General features: G+C 36.6%; 1 protein-coding gene and 1 pseudogene across 3 annotated transcripts in view; one reads left to right on the top strand and one right to left on the bottom strand.

Annotated features, from left to right (window-relative positions):
* Positions 1-23,303, bottom strand: part of MXI1 (MAX interactor 1, dimerization protein) — a 77,898-nt gene that overhangs the window by 22,592 nt on the left and 32,003 nt on the right. For all 3 annotated transcript variants that reach the window (XM_037165596.2, XM_037165599.2, XM_037165597.2), the window contains exon 3: positions 18,001-18,030. In XM_037165596.2, the coding sequence (XP_037021491.1) occupies positions 18,001-18,030 (30 nt within the window). The remainder of the gene's footprint in view (positions 1-18,000; positions 18,031-23,303) is intronic.
* Positions 3,619-5,344, top strand: LOC119064030 (X-ray repair cross-complementing protein 6-like; annotated as a pseudogene).

Below are 23,303 nucleotides of genomic sequence, written 5' to 3'. Positions count from 1 at the left end.
CCTGTCTTTCTCTTTCCCTTCCCCTCTCTAAAAAATAAATAAATAAAACATTTTTTAAATTTTCTAATAAAATGTTCAACAGGGAAAGAACAAGTTTCATTATACATATTTAAAATATACTGAAGTAGTCACAGATCATTTCCTATATAATAAATACTTTTTATCTGTTTTAATTACTTCACAGTTATGAGCCAAACTCATAACTGCTTTTTAAACAAATATATACATATATTCATACATACATATATTTTTTTAAATTCTGGCATAAGTGGCTCTATTTAGATGAATACCTATGAGATCCAATTAGCCATTTCAATACAATCTCTTTGGCTAGAAGCATTTATGGAAATTCCCAGCATTCTATTATGTTTTCCTAAAGCTATTAATTCTAAACTAAGAAAGACATTAACTTTCCAAAAAAGAATAAGTCTTCCTAAGGCTCCACCCAAGAACAACCTCAGCTGATTATGGAAACTTCCATGAAAGAATCTGTTTAAATAATTATACAGGCTTTTAATGATGTCAGATTAAACAGCTATCAAAATAAACCAAGTTACAAAAAAGTTAGAAGCAAAACAGTATTAACACAACTGCAGATAAAAATCACAGAGTCTATATATCAAAAAGCAAGCTGAAATTTAATGAGATCTGATATCAAGTAATAGAGCTCTGCAGACAAATCAGGATAATAATACATAAAGGACTAGACATATATAAAGTCCAAACATCTTGGGGAGATGTTTACACAAGAAAAAAAGATCTGTCACCGATTCTATGTTACTTAGAGTAAAATTTTAAGTCACAATTTTGTTTCTTGGTCAGCTGTAGAAATTCAAATACAGAAAGAAATGTACTTTCATCTGTATAACCAGCACACTCAAGAGGCATTTTCCTATGGTACACAACTTTAGTAGAGATCCCATTATGAAGCACAATCACCACATATTTCCTAAGTGGGTCATATTACCTAGAATATCCTATGAGGACAAACTGTTCTCTCTGAAGCAGGAGTAGAGGACAAAACTATTTTTCTTGGAAAGGAAAGATATTTGCAGGGTAGCAAATATCTCACTATGTGCCTTCCTAAAATATTTTCTATCTCCAAGTGGTCTCATACACACATACAACAAACTGAAACAAAGCATACAAAAAAACACAGCTATTTATTTGACTTCTCATGTAACTTTTTTCTCTTAATCCAATATAAGGTACATGGACTACTACAAAAATCAAACAGAAATGTTAATTACTAACTCACTAAGCACCTGTTATGTGTTAAGCCACCACGTCAGGAGTAAGTTACAGTCCACTGACATGGACTACATATGATCTAAGAAAGGGCGGACATTACAGCATAAGGTAGTGTGGGTTAAATGCATATAAATGACACAAACAGAGAACAGGTAGGAATTTAGAAAAGATACCACTCTAGATAATGAGGAAAGACTTCATGAAAAACCTACATATCAGCTGCATAAGAAGGCAGTGTGAAAAAGTGCTGCTTTGGGAATCAGAAAATCTAGTTCTCATCCTGTCTCTGTCATTAATCCGCTTGGTGGAACATAGAACTTGGAGGGACTCAGGTTTCCTTATCCACAAAATAACGATTTCCTAAGATCCCTTCCAGCTTTATTATCTATGGAAACGTATGGGTAAGATTACTCACACATTATTGCCTTTTAAAAATCTTTAAGTTCATAAGTAACATTATTTTACTATAAAAATTCTAGCAATAAAATCAACATGGCAGTTTCTCCTCCACTCTCCTTTTTCCCAAAGGTTTTTACATCAGTTTGATATGTATCTTCCCAGAACTTCCAATGTATTTACATACAAGATTGTGGTCTTTAACATAAATGAAGTCATACTGGAAATACTATTTTGCAATTGGCTTTTTTCACTTAGTTATGTCTTAGAAATCTCTTCATGTATACACATAGAGGTTTATATCATTCTTTTTATCTACTCCAAGTTTATGGATGTATTATCATTTATTTAGCCATTCCCCTACTGACAGGAATTCATATTATTTCTAATTTTTGGTTATTATAAACATTTTTGTTATTCTTGCTCATGCTTCTATGTGCATTAGAAGTTCAAGAGGGGGGTGGGGAGAAAAAGAGTCAAGGAATTTGAGCCAAAAGTATAAAGGCAGAAAATACAGGGGAAGATAAAGAAGTCTGAACCAAGTCCGCATTTTCAGCAAAAGAGGAAACAGGAGTCATAACAACATATAGGGAAATACTGTTACACCAGGAGCTGAAAGGTATGGGTTCTAGCCCTTGGTTCAAAAACTAGTTCTGAGAGTAAAAAGTAGGATTCAGTGCTTAAAATCTCACAATGTTCTTCAGACTAGAAGAGATCTTAAAAATCATTCAATTCTACCACCTAACTTTAGAGAAACTAGAGCCCTATCCTAAAACTACAGTGTGACACAGATAATGCCTAGCTTTGTGCTTTACCTACCACTCTGCTAAAGGGATTTTTAAAAAGTTTGAATAGTTACTGTGATAAACACTATAGGAAAACAGTAAGTAGAATGGCTGATCCATAAGGAGGCTGCAGTTAAAGACGGCAGAAATTTCAAGTTGATCCAGTTAGCATAGCTTATTTCCAACAACCCTTAGCAACTTGAGGAGGAAAAAATAAACAGTGGAGATGTCCTAAAATTAGAGATGGAATTGCAAACTATCAAAGCAATGAGAGTATTATTGAAAAGCTACTTTTAAAATTTTTTATTTATTTATTTTTAGAGAGTGCCAAATGGAGGGAGGGAAAAAGGGAGAGAAATATCAATCAGTTGCCTCTCACATGCCCCTAAACGGAGCCCTATCTGGAATCAAACCTGAAACCTTTCAGTTTGCAGGACAACACCCAACCCACTCAACCACACCAGCGCAGGCAGAAAGCTACTTTGATTGTCCAAATAGTAAGGAATAAAAACTCCAATATGCTGACCTGCAGCTTTCTCTTCGGACTGTTTATAGACCAACATTTTAAATAAGCTAAGTCGTCCTTCCTTGGAGTTTTGTGTAACATCAGTGTGGGTCTCCCTCCTGGTATGACACAAGCTCATCCAGGGATCACTGGCGCCTATTAAAATGACTAATTCAATACAGCAGTATCACAAAACAACTACCACAAGACGGGATTTCTGGAGCCTGAGCAAATATAAACTTGTCAGAGAATAGAAAAAAAAAATGTGACCAGGATTTAGCATAATGATGTTTACTTGTTACATTTCCCTAGGTCTATGCTTCTTAGGGCGAATTCTAGCTTTATACAAGTATTTACTATTTATCATTATAAAATAACACCTTATTGTAAAATGGCCTTTTGTCATTGTAGCTATAGCACCAGGCGTTATAATATTTATAAATTTTACAAAGTTCCAAAGTTTTAATGAGATAAGGTTCTAAACTCATTTTTCCAGCTGCTCTCTCATTTTGTGTATTTCTGGGGGATGGGGGATGTTACATATATACATGTGTATGTGTGTATTTATATCAAGGAAAATGCTTTGGAGATAACAGAATAATAAAGTTTCTAATATGCTTATAATTACCGAACCTAAAACATTCAGGATCTCCCCTGTGCTTGAGCAAGCAATAATCAACAATGTCAGGGTGGGAGTCTTATTACAACAAAAACAAGGATGATGAGGAAGAACAAGAGAAGGTCCTTGAAGCAGAGGGAGACTATAAATATTCAGCAAGATGGAGTTTAATTTTTTGGTTGATGATTCTAGGGCAGTATTTAAATATCAGGGTGAAGATGAATCAACTCAATTTGACATGAGCATCCAGTGTATCCAGAGTGTGTACACCAGTAAGACCATAAGCAGTATCAAGAGCTCTTGGCCATGGTGTTCCATGGTACCAAGAAAGACAAAACCTCAGTGAATTTAAAATATATTTACATCGTACAGGAGCTGAATGACCTAGGAGTTAAACAAATGCTAGAGCTCGCCCAGTTTAAGGGGCAGCAGAGGAAGAAACATTCCCAAGACCTGATTGGCCATGGATGTGACTACATGGAGCGCTGTGGGTTCAAGATGAGCCATACAGTACCATGCTGCTCACCAACGCAGATGGCAATAAAAGTGCCAAAGCCAGCAGGGCCAGGGATTTCTATGATTCAGGTATCTTCCTTAACTTTATGCACTTGAATAAACATAGGAGCTTTGACATATCCTTATTTTAAAGATATCATCAGCATAGCAGAAGATGAGGACCAAGGGGTTCACTTTTAGGAATCAAGCTAGAAGATCATTGAGGAAGGTTTGTGCCAAGGACATCAGAAAGCGAGCACTCAGCAGGTTCAAGTTTAAGCTCAACAAAGATAATGCTCACTGTTGGCATTAAAATATGGTCCAGAAAGCTCTCAAACCTCCTCCAATCAGGCTTTAGGGGGAAATAAATGAACCAGTGAAAACCAGGCTGCAGACATTTAATGTAAATACAGGCGGTTTGCTTCTGCCTAGAGCCACCAAGAGATCTCAGATCTATGAGTCATCAGATTGCACTAGAGAAAGAGGAACGAAACAGCTAAAACAGTTTGATGAACCAGGTTTGGTTCTCAACAGTTTCAAGTCCTTGAAAATGCTGAAGAAGCACCATCACCTGAGACCTTCCCTGTTTGGTGTGCCCAGGTTAATGGGAGCTCAACCTTGTTCAGCGTTCTACTCATGACGTGTCTGGAGGTCATAGTAATGTGCAGATACACCCTCTGCCAGAACGTCCCCTCTTATTTTGTGGCTTTGATGCCAGAGGAAGAAGAACTGGAGGATCAGAAAATTCAGGTGGCTTTCCCCATGCTTTCAGCTAGTCTTCTTACCTTATGCTGATGATAAATGGAAGGTGCCCTTTACTAAAAAAGTCATGGCAAACCCAGAGCAGGGAGACAAGATGAAGGCTATTGTTCAGAAGCTCTGCTTTAAATATAGAAGTGACAGCTTTGAGAACCCAGTGCTGCGGCAGCACTTCAGGAACCTAGAGGCCTTGGCTTTGAATGAGACAGAGCCCGAACGAGCTGTAGATCTGACATTGCCCAAGGTTGAAGCACTGGATAAAAGACAGGGTTACCTCATGGATGAGCTTAAGGAACTTGTGTACCTACTACATTACAATCCTGAGGAGAAAGTTCTCAGGCAAAAATAAGATGAAGGTTCTAAAGGCCCACGGTGGAAATATCTGAAGAGGAACTGAAGGCCTATGTCAGCAAGGACATGCTGGATAAGCTCATTGTGCCCATGCTGAAGGAAGCCTGCAAGGTGTATGGGCTGAAGGGCAGGATGAGGAAGCAGGAGCTGCTGGACATGCTCACCAAGCACTTCCAACACTGACCAGACACTATACACCCAACCACCTTCCCACTTTGTCGCCAGGCTGCCTGGATTAGTTCTCAAGTTGAAAGTGTTTTTCCTGAACCAGGAAGAGTCTGCCTGACAGAAGCCAGGACTTTACATTTATGAGACTTTCTGTTGTCATGGAGACAGCGTAACTCTCCCACTTTGCTGAGCTTTATTCTCCTGTCTGAATAAAAAGCCCTAATTTTGCACTACTTAAAGAAAAAACATTCACAGAACTATAAAACTTTTCATATATGGAAGGAATTCAGAGGTCATCTAGGTCTCCTTCTCTTATAGCCAAGGAAATCAAGGCCCCCAGAATTCAGATAACTTATTTGACACCCACAGTCTATCAGTAGCAGAGATGAAAAGAAAAACTATCTTCTGATTTCTAGCACAATTCTCACATCAATGTATTACATATCCTCAAAGAAGTCATCTGTGTCGGATTCCAGGTATCTTTTTGACAATTTAGCTCCTAAACCATGTATAGTATTAAATTCTACCTTTCTCCATTTGCTTTTCCCAAAATAACAACAAAAGTCAATTTACTTATGAGTTCATTAAGTTTCAACTTTTCTTGATTTAGAAGATATGAATATAAGCAATATGTTACACATTTGTCCCAGGGATGAATTAATTATTTTCCAAGTAAATATGTCTTTAGGAACTGGTTAGCAGGTAACCATATTAGGAAATTCTATTCTCATTACTGAATCCTCCTTTTTAGACCTGTGGTTTTTCACTAGTAACACCCATGGGACTTTCGAATGGCAGTATCTACTAGAATACATAGGAAAATATAAGAAGTTCAAAATATTATCCTCTTCTCTGCAAAGGTAAAATATATCAAAAGGATCTGAATCTCTTCATTTTTAAAAGATAAATAAATATGACACTAAAGAAGTCACTCAGTTAATAAGATTTCTGACTGATATACCTTTTGGCATGCCTGAATTGCCAAAATTTATTACCAAAACAGAAATTTCTTCAAATGAAGATGCTAGTTTAAGAAAAGGTGTTTGAATTGAATTTACTATTAAACCAATGTTTATCAGAACATTTATAGTGCAGTAACTACTATATGCAGCAAAAGAGTTCAATAAAATATCATATTGCCTTAAAGTCTAGCAGAATTCTGCTCCTGTGAGCACCAGTATAAAAGGTATAGTCAGTTTTATATATCAAACACAGTCCTCAAAATAAATTTTTATATAAGACAGCATACAAAATATATCAAGAAAATCTATTAATTAAACTATTCCTTTTTTAAATGACAAATTCATAGTTTGTGAGGAAGTGTTTTTTAAGCAAGATATAGCTGCACTGAGACATACATTTTGAAATTACTTGGATAAAAAGCTACTATATCTTCACTACAATACTTTGAAGTCTGACTTATTTGTTTATTCCAGACATAACTTTAGAATCTGAGTGTCAAGTTATAATATTTCTGGGTTATTTTTAAGACTAATGATCTCATCTCTTCCCATGCATCAGCTGTAGAATTGATTTAAACTTTAGGAACTGGAGAGCTGAACTTCTGAGAACACTTGGTTTCTAGAATGCAATCCTTGTCTGAGTCAGCCTCTGTCACCTTGCAGCCTGGGTCAGGAAGTGGAAAGCTTAGCCTTAAATGAGCTATTTCTGACAAAGGTCAATATAGAGACTGTGAATCTATCTAGATACACATTACTGCAATGACTTCATTGCATAGGTTGCATTTTAGATGTGTAATTTCATCCTGGCTATGCTTCTTCTATTAACCATAAATTTTATCTCCAAAACCCACCCATTATTTCATCTCTATCTCATATAACATTCAATTCTAATGCTAACAGGTGCCTATTTCTGTACTCTAACAGCTATTTTTAGTTTGCCTACAGTTTTCAGAATTCCTACCCATATAAAAATACAGTTAAAATATTCACTGACTTGCAAAATTAATGCACCAATTACATGTCTAACAAATGATAGTACTCTGCATACTGTTCAGTAATATTAATTTCTATATTTATCTAGTTCTATAGCTTCATAAATAGTCAAATTCTATTAAATAAGTGTGCTGTACTTCCTAATGTTTTCTTACTTTTTTAGTGTTTTATAATTACACTTGAAAGCTCAGTATTATAACTGGACTCATACTGTTCAAAAAATACAAAGAATAATTTTTCTTAAGATTTGTATGTAAATTAAAAAGAGGGGTGTCAGTTTTCCATCTTTAGACTAAAAAAGGAAAATAGCCATTAAATTTTTTTTGCCAAATCAGTAATTTGCCAAACCAGATCAGTAGTTATTTCCTGGTCTCTGGACAGTGCTATTTCCCCATCCCTACACAATTACACTTCCAAATTTTGTTGTTCAAGATGTAACAAATACAATCAAGCTATATTTTATTATATCTTAAGAGAAAATGGTACAATTACCACATTTGTTCAATATATGGTCTTAATTTTGTTAATCTCATTATACATTAGAGGTTCTTAAAAACCTTTAACTATACCTTTTTATACACAAAGCTCAATCTTTCCTCATTATCAAGTAAACTACATTAGGTACCAGCACCATATAATATATTGTAAACTTTAGATTAATTATGTGTATTAATTGTAAAAAGTTGAGTCATTTGTGCAGTGCCATCAGATGATGATGACATCAGCACTTTTTAAGGGCCAAATTATAAGGTTAGTGGACTTTTCGGGGCCTTTCCTCCAATCAATGGTAGCATCTATGATAAATGGATGACCACAAAGTTGATGAGCAACACTAGTTAGCCATTTTAGTAAGTATGAAGTGGTATCTTGTAGTTTTGATTTGCATTTTCTTGATGACTACTGATGTTCAGCATCTTTTCATGTGCTTATTGGCCTTTTGTATATTTTCCTTGGAGAAACATCTATTCAAATCCTTTGTCTGCTTTTATATTGGTGTGTCTTAGGGATCCAAGTTCATTATTTTGCATGTTGACAGCTAGTTGTGTCAGCGCCATTTGTTGAAAATACACTGCACACCTTAGCACTTTGCCAAAAATTAGCTGACTCTAAATATGAGGGGGTATCTCTGGATTCTATGCCATTGATTTATGTAAGTCTATTCTTAGGCTAACGTCACTCTATCTTGATTACAAAGCTTTGTAGTAAGCTTTGAAATTGGGAAGTATGAGTATTCCAACTTTGTTCTTTTCAAGACTGGGCTACTTTGGGTACCTTGCATTTTCATATAAACATTAGGATCAAATGTCAATTGTTGCTAAAATTGGAAGCTGGGGTTTTGATTTGGCTGGCATTGAATCTGTACATCAATATGGGGAGTACTGCCATCTTAACAATATTAACGCTTCCAATCCATAAACAAAGATGTCTTCTTTAATTTCTTTAAACAGTGTTTTATAATTTTCAATACACAGATCTTTCACCTCCTTGGTTAAATTTATTCCTATGTATTTTATTCTTTTGGATGCTACTGTAAATGGCATTACATTCTTAAAATTCATTTTCAGATTGTTCATTGTTGGTATATAGAAACCCAACTGTTTCTGTGTCAGTCCTGAACCCTGCAACTTCGCTAAATTTGCATATAAACTAACAGTCTGTTGTGAGTTCCTTAGGATTTTCTATACACAAAACCGGTATCTGCAAACAGAAACAGTTTTACTTATTCCCTTCAAATCTGGATGCCCTTTATTTCTTCCTCTTGCCTAACTGCCCTGCCTAAAACCTCCAGTGCAACACTGAGGAGAAATCATGAAAGGAGGAACCTTGTGTTGTTCCTGATCTTAGGGAAAAGCATTCAGTCTTTTACCACTGAATACGATGTTAGCTGTGGGTTTTTCATAAATGCCACTTACCAGGCCAAGGAAGTTTCTATAAGGCATTTTCATACTGAGATTTGTATGTTAGTACTAAACTAAGGCTAATAAAAGCATTTGACTAAACTTCCCATAATTATCAGATCCAATCCAACACTGTAGACTTTAAAAAACTTTTTTATTTACTCATTTTTAGAGAGAGGTGAAGAGAAGGAGAATGGGAGGGAGAGGATCATCAATGTGTGGTTGCCTGTCATGCGCCCTGTACCAGGGTCCTGGCCCACAACCCAGGCATGTGCCCTGACTGGGAATCGAACTGACGACCCCCTTGGTTCGCAGCCCGCTCAATCCACTGAGCTACACCAGCCAGGGCACACTGTAGACTTTTAATCCAGCTACACTTATACATATCAAACCTACACTAAAGGTTTAACCTCATAACTCGTTTTTAATACAAGTTCTGCCAAACCATTCCTGCACTCTCTTTTTCCCCTCCTAATAAAACAAATGTACTTTTTTTTCTAGAATGTGCATACTGTATATAAAAGTGTATGCTTTTTAAAATAAATGTCATATAAGCACCCAAAATATACAGCTAAAAGCAGTTAAGATATGTTCCTCCTGCCAAGGAATCATAAATAGTCAGGTGATGTACTAAGAAACCACTGCCTTATCCATGGTCACAAAAACTTACTCTTATACACTGTTACAAGATAAGGCAGACTAAAAAACAATCACTTTGTCAAAATTTCCATGTCGACTGGGGACATGCAGATAATATAGAAAAAATATTATGTTCATTATCATGTCCAAAACACTGGGGTAAGTATAACTAATACATTAAAAATTCTAACACCAAAAAAAATTGAAATTATTTTGATAGTCTAGACTCCAAGTGGATATAAATCTTTACCTCGTAAAATGCTTACCATTTCCAACTTATGCAATGAGAAAAGAATAAAGGCTTCACAAGTGGAGCATAAACTCCATCAGGTAAACTATTCCCCTTTATAAAACCACCTGTCTTTATACTAACTACATAATATCCTAATGAACTGAATCAATTAGCCTCTTTAAAAAGGTTACTGACTTTTTTTTATAAGCAGGAATAAGTTTTGCATGGTAAAAAGCCTTTAAGATGTTCCTACTTACCAAGTTTTTTTATGTAATTTATATTTTAAGAATTCATTAAATTTTCCATTTACTTCATATGAAATTATTTTATTATAATGCCTGTTACACTCTCAAGAGTATTTTATATATTTGTAATTTTTCATTTGTCATTATAATTCAATAATATATTATTGGTTATAAATATACTCCATAGTATATAAAATCAGTTTGTCACTGAGTGAATATTTACTAAATGACTGCTATTTACTAAGGATAAATAAGACCCAATCCCTGCCCTCCTGAAACTTAGTCTAGTAAAAGAAGTCAGATAATTCAAACAAATAATTCAGAAATAAATGTTAAGGTGACAGAAAAGACAATGGAATAGAGAATGACTGGAGGGCAACTACTATACTCGAGATGACCTGAGAACTGAGAACTAAATAATGATGAAGAGTTACAGCAGGGACTTTCTAAGCAAAAGAAAGAGCAAGTAAAAAGCCCAAGATGAAAATGAACATGGTTTGGGGGACGGTGGGAAAAGACAGCAGTGTCAGCTAGACCAAAGGAGATGAGGGATAGAATGACAGAACTTTGTAGACCACATATTTTATCTAATTGCAATGGGAAGCCAGTGGAAGATTATAAACAAAAATGACAGGATATAATATATCCTTTGAGATCACTGTTGCTGCTATGTGAAGAAGAAACATGAGGATGAATAAATCGTAGCCGCTGATGCAGAACCATGTTCTTTCTTCATATGGTTTCTGAGTCCTCTCTCTTCCTTTCTGTTCCCATTTCCATCACCTGACTGCTGATTCTTATATCCTTCTACCACATGGGCTACTTCAATAATATCCAAACTAGAATCTCTGCTTCTATAGCTGAACTGTACAAGTTCTGTCCAGAAAAAGTAAAGCCACTATTAATATAGTTAAGAACAGTTTGCATGACAATGTAATCTGGCAGCCCAGAAGAGTTGACTGGAATGCACATGCGTGAACAATGATGACTTCACTATACTAGTCAATGGGGGTGGCAGACATCATTGAGTGAGCATGTGTATTGTTTGGCCCTTCACATTCAAAGTGACTGACTAGAGCAACAAATCTGCATCAGATGTTGCATTAAGTTTGAACACTCCGAGGAAACTATTTGAATGGTTCAGAAAGCTTTTGGGGATGATGCAACGAGTGGAACACAAATAAAAGTATGGCACAAAAACTTCAAAGATGGTTGAGATTCTGTTGAAAGTGATCCATGTTCTGTTAGGCCAGCAACAAGCAGAACACATAAGAATGCTGAAAGTGTATGGGCGGTGGTCAACAAAGATTGGCAACTGACAGTGAGAGAATTAGAAGCTGATCTGGGGATTCAAAAACTACTGTGTCCAAGATTTTGACACAGGGTCTGGGCATAAAACATGTCATGGCAAAATTCGTTCCACAGCTCCTGCTACCAGAACAGAAGTAACATTGTGCAGCAGTTGCTAATAACTTGATTCAAACCTCTACCAATGAACCAGATTTCCTCAAGTAGACCTAACCAAAGACAAATTATGGGTCTACAGCTATGATCTGGAAATGAAGGCCCAGTTGTCCCAATGGATGTCATCTGGTTCTTCAGGCCCAAAGAAGGTGTAGCAAAGTTGCAGCAATGTCAAGACCACCTTAATTGTTTTTTGATTGGGAAGGTGTTGTGCAGCATGAGTACACCCCTCCAGGCCAAACAATTAATAAGGAGTTCCACCTCAACGTTCTTCACCAGATGAGAGACGCAATACAATGAAAATGACCACAGCAATGGGCAACTGGTGATTGGTAGTTTCATCATGACAACATGCCCGCTCATGCTTCAGGTCTGGGGCAGGTTTTTCTTTGGGTGAAACATCAAATCGCTCAGCAGATTCAGTCCCCCTACAGCCCAGATTTGGTGCCCTGTGACTTCTGGCTTTTCCCAAAACTAAGATCACCTTTGAAAGGGAAAAGATTTCAGATGATGAGATTCGGGAAAATACACGTATAACAGGGCTGCTGATGGCGATTCCAACAAAAGATTTTGCAGAGTCATTTGAACAGGGAAGAGATGTTGGGAGAACTGTGTGAAGAGGTCCCAAGGTGCCTACTTTGAAGGAGACTGAGGTGTCACTATCCTATATATAGTGTTTCTTATATCTTGTATTTTCTTCAATAAATGTCTCTATTTTTTTAGAGTATATGGTGGGGTACTTTCTAGAGAGACCTTGTACTTTTTTTTAAAAATGCTTTGTCCATGCCTTTTTGCTTCTAAATCCTCAAAAACTCACTACTGCCAACAAAATAAAAATTCCTTGACATTCAATAACACTCCACACTTCATTTCTAAACCACCTTCCCATCTTCATTTCCCACTATTAATTTGATAGACTCTGCAGAATGATCTACTCATTCTTTCCTAAACATGGCTTCTGATGCCACCTTCCTGCTTTCCACGACTGCCCCCTTTCCTTATTCTTTGCTTAGGTTCAAAATCTATTTCTTCTTCACGGCTCAGCATACATTTTCCTTGATTATCCAGAGCAGTGGCTTTTTGATTATGACCAGTTTTACATCATGTATATACAAGTTTCATGATTCTACATTTAACTTTACTTCAAGCAATACACTTTGACATTTTCTATTCTATTTCTTTTTCAAAATGACTACACAGACCACCACTGGATTTTCAAACCTAAAGTTTGAAACCAATTTTAGCCACCTTTCTAGAATTCACAGGTAACTTAACTAGATCCTGGTATTGAAAAATGAAACCTATAATTACCAAACTATAATGACCTTAACCTTGAGAAAAGGATGTGGTCAGTCTCTTATACTTCATTTTATCTACCATCATGCCAATCACAATATTTATTAATAATTACAGAAGGAAAAGACTGATAATAGACACTGCTATCATCTTGATGATCTCACAGGATTATGAATAGATCTGTTTTGTGTTCCCACTGTCTTGTTTCAAACTGTAGCTATGCTGGTCAAAATGGCTAGTTTGTTTTTTAAATATATTTTATTGATTATGCTATTAGAGTTGTCCCATTCCCTCCCTCCATTTTTTTCCCCTCAGCCCTGCATACCTCCTCCTACCTGCATCTCCCCCCACCCTTTAGTTCAAGTCCATGGGTCAGACATGTTAAGTCCTTTGGCTTCTACATTTCCTATACTATTCTTAAGCTCCTGTCTATTTTCTACCTACCATTTATGCTTATTCTCTGTACCTTTTCCACCTCTCTCCCCTCCTACTCCCCTGCTGATAACCCTGTATGTGATCTCCACTTTTGTGATTCTCTTCCCGTTCTAGTTGTTTGTTTAGTTTGTTTTTGTTTTAGGTTCAGCTGTTAATAGCTGCGAGTTTGTTGTCATTTTACTGTTCACATTTTTTATCTTCTTTTTCTTAGCTAAGTCCTTTTAACATTCCATATAATAAGGGTTTGGTGATGACGAGCTCCTTTAACTTGACCTTATCTGGGAAACACTTTATCTGCCCTTCCACAAAATGGCTAGTTACTTTGCCCTACACTTTCTGGGTTCCTATTTTATATGATTAGAATATTACTGCATATTGGGGAAACAGTAAGTACCCCAATAAATGCTTATTTCATCTATGCCTCAGAAGTATGAAAAAGTCTGTTTGGAGATAGCAATTACTACCATTCACTGGACATGCTTTTCTTTTATGAAAAATACTCAGGCACTTCTGCTCTGCCTAGGAAGGCATTGTTAATCCACTATCATCTACTGGGTCTTCTAGCTTTGCCAAAACTGCAATAAGGGTGAGCCTTTTGTTTCAATGGAATGGCAGCAATCAAGGTTGGATGGCCTCTTCTGTCATCATCATTAAAGTCCTCTTAAAATTGTTTTCTTTTAAAAACGTCATCAGTAATTTTAATAAAATAAAAAACAATGAAGCAATCTAAAATGTGTACTGATTTCTACTCTAGCAAAGGATCCAACATACAAGATAAGCTAATGTAAATTCTTAATTCTTAAATCTCAAAGATTTGTTCATTTTCTTCTACCTCCTGAGTCTGTGATAGGTCTAGGGAGATAGGGTTAAGTACCCAAGTAACAAATGCTCTAAACCACCTAAACTAGGCTCAGCGTAACTATCATGATTTTAGGAGAAACAAGCCCCCCCCCCCCCCCGCCCGACCTATCCAAAAAAGAATGTGAATTTCTTTATCAGTCCTAGGTCTACCTAAAGCTCTCTAATGGGCTGTAGGTATTTTAGGGTAATTGTGGGCCAAAACAAACTGCCCTGGGCCTGCCAGACCCCAAATCTCCACCATTAGGTTTCTCTCTAAGATCTGGGGAAATGAACCTCAATATTTGTTGCCTATAGTCTCCTCAAGGACAAACCCAGGGTGGGCTTCCACAATCTTGGGGTTTTGTTTAAGATAGCCATCTGGAATTACTCTTGTCATTAACTAACAGTTTAAAATCATCTAACTCTCATTGCACTGCCCCAGTAAAAAACACTAACTCAAAGCAGCTTTATATGCAAGATTTTAGAAATGAGCAAAAAAGAAAGCAACAACAACAAAAAACTTCTAACATCAATATATATGTAGAGTGACAAAACTTCAAATATGAATTACTTCCAGAAAACATTTTTCAGAATGAAGACAAAACCAAATTGTCCTTTTGACAGTGAATTACTTTCATCACATAGGCTCACACTCAAAAGTAAATGAAAGGTAAAGCCAAAATTCTACTTATTTTAAAGGATGCTAAAGCAAGGTTAACATATATTTTTTTAAATGTCAAATAAAAATGGTACCTTGGGAACAAACAACTATTAAATAGAACTACGAGGAGGCTTAAAAATGTAATAACAATACGGGCTTAAAATTTTTAAATATTTTATATATTTAGCTTCTTGCAAGTTTGGCCTAAACCCAACCCCCCTTAAATTATCCTCTATCTATCTATCTATCTATCTATCTATCTACACATACACACACACTTTTTTTTTTGCTGGATCATAAGCCAATAACTTTCCAGAAGTGAGGTACAGGTTATTAAATTGGATTCTTCTTTGGCACTCGGTCTCTGACACATTCTAAATAAATTTATTTATGTTGACAAAGAGCCCTTTTAAAAACAAATTCATCTTGCAAAGGTTAATTTGATCAAGCCTCAAGAAAGACAGGGAGGAGGGAGTGATAAAGGAAAGAAGGGAGAAGAAATAATTTGAGAAATAAAGGCTATCTAGGACTATCAGAAGAGAACAAAAGATGATGAGAGAACCATGCTTTAAGTGAGGTAGGAAACGAACCAGAAAGTCTCAGACATAAATAAATAAAATGAGAACAAAAGCCTTCACTGGAGACACTGGAGACTGTGTACAATTCAGGCAATGAAAGCCATGCATGTTCTACCAGTGCCACAGACAGACACTAGATTAAACAACTTACAGGGTATACAGAATTGATATGCAGAATGCATTAAGCAAACTTCACTCAAGATTTAAAGAGCTCCATTCCAAACAGTTTACTGAAGTCTCTTTACTCCAGTGTTTTAAAAGAAGCTTTTTGCCAAGTTTCCAATAAGGGTCTCCTAAGGACCACATTCAGGTGGCTGAAATAATTATAAAATCCATGTTTATCAGTATTTAAAATGTGTGGTCCCAAATACACTCTAATTTAAAGTTCAATGTAAGGTTTTATTTATTTGTTGAATCCTCGGAGTCATTATTTCTTGGTCTTTTTTGCCATGTTTTAACTAGCCATAATATAAAGCAAAAAAGAGATTCTTTAAAATGAAAGGTTTCCTGCTAAACTGCTTTGCCACAAAGTAGGAAACAACGTAGACTAAAATACAGAACTTTGCTCCACTTTTATCCTTCACTCGGTATTGAAACCTAATATATCAAATGCTAGGAACCGAAGATGGAAAACTGAACAAAACAAAACAAACAAAGAACTGAACAAAACAGAGTCCCTGCCTTTGAGGAAATTGTAGTCAGTTGACAGAAAGAGACATATGAACAGCTACTACTACCTGATTAAGTTTTAGAGTAGGAGATACAGGCGGAACATAGCACAAATGAAGTGGTAAAAGCCACTAAGTCAGCCTGGAGGACTATACTAAGCTTGTTCAAGAAAATTTGATATTTAAATTCATCTGCGGTGAGGCAGTTAGGCTAGTCAATCTGTGAGGTCCTTCCTATTTAAAAAAGGGAGGGCAGAAAGTTGAAAGTCATAAAGACCTTTTTTTGGTCAAAAATGACTGGTGCAGAAGACAATTCCAGTTTCTTGGTTATTAATTTAATCTCTATCCAAAAAAGAATATTTATACAATCCTTATCTTCTCTCACAAACTTATCCTCTTCCTATATTCCTTTTCTCAGTAAACAGTAATAACACCTAAAACTTAACCTTCCACAGCAAACTAATCACCAATTTCTACTGATTTTACTCCATACTATCTCTTTATTCTGTGTACTTCTATCTCCAATTGCCCCCATCATCTCTTACCACAGAGGTTTCCAGTAGCCTCCAAGAGCGTTCTGGTCTCTGAAATCTCTCCTCCCAATCAACCAATTCTTCACACTGCAGCCAAACTGCTTTCCCAAACACAAATCTGATCATGTGACAGCCCATATTAAAATCATTCAACTGACCCCTACTGCTCTCAGAAAAAAGTCCAAACTTGCCCTGACTGGTGTGGCTCAGCTGGTTGGATGTCATCCAGGAAAGCAAAAGGTCACTAGTTTGAATCCCCGTCAGGGCACATGCTGGGTTGTGGGTTCAGTCCCTGGTTGGGGCACATGGCTAGGTTGTAGGTATGTCCCTGGTCAAGAACATACAAGCATGAGAGGCAACTGATCGATAGTTGTCTTTCACATCAATGTTTCTCTCCCCCTCTTCCTCCCTCCCTTGCCCTTTCTCTCAAAATAAATAAAACATTTTTTAAAAAAGAAATTCAAACTCTTCAGCATAGCTGTCAACCTCTGGCCTGGTTTGCCTCGTGTTACAATCTGTTATGCTCACATTGAACCTCTCAGAGTCTCTTTAATATACAGTGTCTACTCACTATCCTCTGTAGAACCTTTTAAGACTCCCTCAGAAAAGAATCAGGTGACCCTGCAAAATAATCTTGCAGCACCCTCTGCCTCTCCATTTCCATAGTCACCACACTATATAGTATTTTAATTGCCTGTCTGTCTCCCCGGGAAGTTGCAAGTTCCTTAAGGACAGAAATTATCTTATACATTCTTATATTTCCTATGTAAAGTATTATGTGTACCTGCCACTGACATACAGTTCATGCTTGGTAAAGATTTGTGGAGTGCATGAATAAATGAACAAACTGCAAAGGAAGAGAAATTCAATGTTCTACAATTTGTCATAATATGTATTAGCTATACTACAGACACCTAATTCTTTGGGCAAGACCATATTTAAGCCATAAGCCTATCACAATAAACCTGTTTTCAGGGACAGAAGTACAGAAGACTAAACCATAAACTCATAATTCAAATGAAATTAAAAATGTATTTCTAGTTTGGATAATAAAAGCTTACTATTTAAGTCATTTTCCTGAGAGAATACATATATATCAGAATCATGATATGCTATGCATGTCTTTAAAAGTATAACTACATATGCATTATTGTGTTATTTTCACAGGTGAAATATTGAGTTTTCTTTTTAAACATAAATGAAAGCTGCACTTCATTACTGACTCACCGATTCTTTTCCAGCTCATTGTGTGTAGACCTAAAAGGAAAAAAAAGAGCATTAGCCATGTTTTATTGCTAGGGTTATAGAAAGGGGGATTAGTTTAGTTGCTGCTATACCATGTTCAGTGAATTTATTTAACAATGCACTATATGGCCAGACTTCTATAATATTACTCATCAAGAGTAATTCATTGTATACAGTTCAACATTCATTAGGACTGTTCATCCAGATACAGTGCTTTCAGTCACCGTACTTTTTGGACTACAAAAGACATACCTCCCCCGCCAAATTTGGGAGGAAAATGGGGGTACGTCTTATAGTCCAAATGTAGCTTACCTGGCTTGCTGTGGGCAGGGGAAAGGGAGTGGCTGTGGAGCAGGGTCACAGGTTATTAAATATTTTACCACATTTTTTCCTTCAAAATTTGTTTTCTTATGTTCCTCCTCTAGAACCTAGGTGCATCTTATGGTCCTGTGCATCATGTAGTCATAAAAACATGGTAATAACTCTAAATATTCTGAAACTGGAGTTTCATTGTTCTTTTACTAAAATTAATATTAGAACATGTTCTTCTGCCTATTTCTAGTATCTCACATTTTGGTGGTTTGTAAATATTATATCAAAAAATTTAATTCAAATATAATCTCATTTTTGTTTAAAAACAGAGAAAAAAGTACGTGCTTCTATGTCCTCTTCCATCTCCACTTACTCCTAAACACAGGAAAAAAAAGTTTTAGCCAGCATAGAAGCTGAAACTGCCTTGCCTTACTGCTAAGCAATATAGAAAAATTCAAGCCTTTCTGCCTTTTGTGTAAAACATAAACAAGAGAAAGTTATAAAAGAAATGAAAACAACATAAATATAAGATTAATAAAATCAAGGAGCACGTTTTTTAAAAGACTGGGAGGATATACCTCAAAACACTAACAATTATTGTTTTCTTTTCACAACTATTTTCCTTTTGCTTTGTCAATATTTGTTATAATAATACAACCTATTGAGGAAGCAAAGTGTCTGCTAAAGAATGTACCAAGCAGTTAACATACATTATCTCATTTTAACCCCCAAACAGCCCTTGTTTTATAAACAAGATTACTGAGGCTCAGAAAGGTCAAGAGAGATGCTCTTGTCTCAAGAGTATAAGCAGCAGCCAAAGCCCAAGCTCTTAAACCACCTGGTGACAAGCAATACTGAAGAGAGGTTAAAGGCACAGATTCTAAGGCCACACTGCCTGGGTTCAAATACTGTGTTGCCTCGTTCAAGTCCCTTCATTTCTCTATGCTCAGTTTCCTTATCTGTGAACTAGGAAAAATAGTATTACTTCATATTACTATTATAGAAATAAATAAGCCTACACTGAACAGTAAAATATAACAAATTCTAGCCCTAGCTGGTGTGGCTCAGTGGATTGAGCACCGGCCTGTGAAGTAGAGTCACCAGTGTGATTCCCAGTTGGGGCAGGTGCCTGGGTTGCGGACCAGGTCCCCAACAAGGGGCACATAAGAAATAATCTCACACTGATGTTTCTCTCCCTCTCTTTCTTCTCCACTTCCTCTCTCGAAAAATAAAATAAAATCTTAAAAAGTAATAATAGCCCTGGCTGGTGTAGCTCAGTGGATTGAGCGCAGGCCTGCGAACCAGACAATCGCGGTTCGATTCCCAGTCGGGGCACATCCCAGCGTTGCAGGCCAGTTCCCTGCAGGCCAGTTCCTAGCAGGGGACGCACGAAAGGCAACCGTACATTGATGTCTCTCTCCCTCTCTCCTTCCCTTCCCCTCTAAAAGATAAATAAATAAAATCTTTAAAAAAAAAAAAGGGAAAGAAAAATGCCTCTTCTTTAAAAAAAAAAAGGAATAATAAAATATAACAAACTCTAAAGTTAGGTACTACTAAAATTGTGTTATACTACTGGTTCTCTTGAATGAACATGTATTACTTTTATAAAAATTTAACATTAACAATACAGGAATTTTATAAAGAAAATTTTAAGTTCTTGTCAATAGAACTAAAACTTTAACCATTTAATATAGTATAGTATATCCCAGTTAATGTCAAAGGCCTTTAGAATATTACATTACTGATGACTTTAATCTGATTTATAATTCCAATATTTAAAAACTAATTTCTAAATTTCAATAGTGTTTTTATCAATATAATAATTTTGTGAAAATTTTACCCACTGTGTTAGTACAAGTGCCAAAAGGCTTCTCTGAGTTACTATCTCCTATCCACCATTTGCTTCTTTGGCAATTTCATAAGGTCCAAGTGACACAGGATGAAAAAGACTGATGTTCATTTTCAAGAGATTATCTTAATAGAAGAACTTCTCCCTCAAAGAAGGTAAAAAAAAAAAAAAGAATCTTATGATGCTTCTAGAGATCAGCCAAACTAAAGGCAAGTATATGTATAACTCAGCTGAAAGAAACTATAAAAACATAGAACTTTCAGTCTTAGAGACTGAGAAGGTCAAAACCCAATAAATAAGTCCTATTACAACTATATCTCTATTACCATATGGGTTATAAAAAGTTTTCAGTTTTTTAAAAATATATTTTATTAATTATGCCATTACAGTTGTTCTATTTCCCCCTTCATTCCCCTTCACCCTGCACACCCCCTCCCCCACCATTCCCCCCTTTAGTTTATAATCATGCGTCTCAAGTTCTTTAGATTCTATATTTCCCATAATATTCTTGCCCTCCCCCCTATCTATTTTCTACCTATCATCTATGCTACTTATTCTCTGTACCTTCTCCCCCCTTCTCCTTCTCCCACTCCCCTGTTGCTAACCCTCCACATGATCTTCATTTCTATGGTTCTGCTCCTGATCTAGCTGTCCTCTTAGTTTGCTTTTGTTTTAGGTGTGGTTGTTAATAACTGTGAGTTTGCTGTCCTTTCACTGTTCATCTTTTTTATCTTCTTTTTCTTAGGTAAGTCCCTTTAACATTTCATATAATAAGGGCTTGGTGATGATGAACTCCTTGAATTTGATCTTATCTGAGAAGCACTTTATCTGTCCTTCCATTCTAAATGAAAGTTTTGTTGGATAGATCAATCTTGGATGTAGGTCTTTGGATTTCATGACTTGGAATACTTCTTTCCAGCCCCTTCTTGCCTGTAAGTTCTCTTTTGAGAAATCCGCTGACAGTCTAATGGGAACTCCTTTGTAGGTGACCGTGCCCTTATCTCTTGCTGCTTCTAGGATTCTCTCCTTCATTTTAATCTTGGCTAATGTAATGATGATGTGCCTTGGTGTGTTCCTTCTTGGGTCCAACTTCTTTGGGACTCTCTGAGCTTCCTGGATTTCCTGGAAGTCTATTGCCTTTGCCAGATTGGGGAAGTTCTCCTTTATTATTTGTTCAAATAAATGTTCCACTCGTGGCTGTTCCTCTTCCCCCTCTGGTACCCCTATAATTCAGATGTTGGAGCGTTTAAAGATGTCCTGAGGTTCCTAAGGCTCTCCTCATTTTTTTGAATTCTTGTTTCTTCATCCTTTTCTGTTTGGTCATTTTTTTCCTCTTTCTGGACCACTCCTTTGATTTGAGTCCCAGTTTCCTTTCCATTACTATTGGTTTCCTGTGCATTTCCATTCATTTCAATTAGTTTAGCCTTCATATGTTCCTCTAATTTGTGACTAAAATCAACCAGTTCTGTGAGCATCCTGATCACCAGTGTTTTGAACTGTGCATGTGAAAGTTTGTCTATTTCTTCATTGCTTAGATTTATCAGCTCTGGGGCTCTGAGTTGTTCTTGAGCCATGTTTTGATCGGTTGGTGCCTGTTATGTATGAGGAGCAGAGCCTTAGTTGTTCACCAGGGTGGGGCCACCCAGGTGGCTGGTTTGTGATGCTGTATTTGGGGGCGTGGTCAGAGAGGGACAATGGTGGTTCCCTCTGCCGATTCCTGCTGCTGGGGCCTGCTCGGTCTGTCTCACTGCTGGCTCCTTCACCGGTTTATCTGCGTGCGAATGTGTGACCGCGATCAGCCCTCAGTGGGTCCGCCCACTTCTCCACACCTGGGATCCACCCACAGCTGCTGGCGCACCTGGGTTGCACGCCCGGGTTGGTCCAGTGGATCTTTCCTGGCCAACCCTGCTCTGCTGCTGGCTCTGCCCCTCTTACCGGTTTGGCTGAAGGGTTTATGGTTGTCAGACTTCCATGTAGTTCAGTTTTCTGTGGTTTGGCTGTGTTTTTGTTGCTAAAACTTTGTTATTTTTAAACTTGGTTGTGCGAGAAGGCACAGTGCTTCCACCTACGCCTCCATCTTGGCGGAAGTACCTTCAGTTCTTTTTTATTTGATTGAAATGTCAAAGTAAATCAATAAGGTAAAAGACGGAAACAAAAAATATCATTCAAAATTTGAATGGATAATCAATACTTGAATGGGTAATCAATAAAATTCCCCACTCCCTCTTAGTAAATTTTGGTTTAACTGCCATTATCTGAAAAGAAAACTTAGAACAAGTAAAACAAAAGCAATGAAATACAAGAGTAAGTAATAAATGGAAACAATTTATTTAAAGAGAAGTAGACTATGTACTATAAACCTATTCTAAACAGTCTGGCAATCCAATATATGGCCATAAATACAAAAGATAATATACCCACACAAAACCAACTGTTGAATTCCAATACTCTATTGAGCCTATTACCAAAGAAGCACCAAAAGAAAACAAGCCGACCCTCTGCTATTAACAAAATTAAAACAGCAAATTCTTCTAACCTCTCTCTCACTTTATTTATCTTCTTTCTTAAAAAATATACAACAATAACTAAGAATATGAACCTTTTCACCAAACCAGAAAATGCATGCCATTTCTAGCTATACCACTAGTTAAGTTTAACAAGATTTCCATATACCAAGAAGCAAAAATAATTATACATAAGAATCTTTATCATACTGCCATGCCCTTCAAACTTTCAGAAAAAGCACCAGTAGTATTTACTTATATTTTGATGGCTGTTTTTTTGCCTGTAATCTTAAGTCAACAAATAGTGAGTATCTTAAATGTTCAAGGATGTCTTAGGCTGTGGGGAACAAAGAGAATCTCTAGTTGGCAAATTGAGATATGTAGAGAAATAATAACCCAAGACAAAATAAATATATGAAGAAAGGCACAGAGTGTGGTGGCAATTTAAAGAAGGCAGAATTTACTTCTAAATGGGGTTATCCAGGTAAACTTTAGAACAGGTGGCATTTAGTATAGGACTTAAGTGATGAGTACGTGTGTGACTAGTGGAGGCTGGACCTGGTGGAGTTTGGACATTCCAAGTAGAAAGAATAGCACAAGAAAGGCCCATTGTGTTAGAG

This window comes from Artibeus jamaicensis, unplaced genomic scaffold (genome assembly GCF_021234435.1).
Source record: "Artibeus jamaicensis isolate MK-2021 breed Jamaican fruit bat unplaced genomic scaffold, CSHL_Jam_final contig_490, whole genome shotgun sequence".
NCBI lineage: Eukaryota > Metazoa > Chordata > Mammalia > Chiroptera > Phyllostomidae > Artibeus > Artibeus jamaicensis.
The sequence above is the reverse complement of the archived record's forward strand: the minus strand, read 5'-3'. Positions and strand labels throughout refer to the sequence as shown.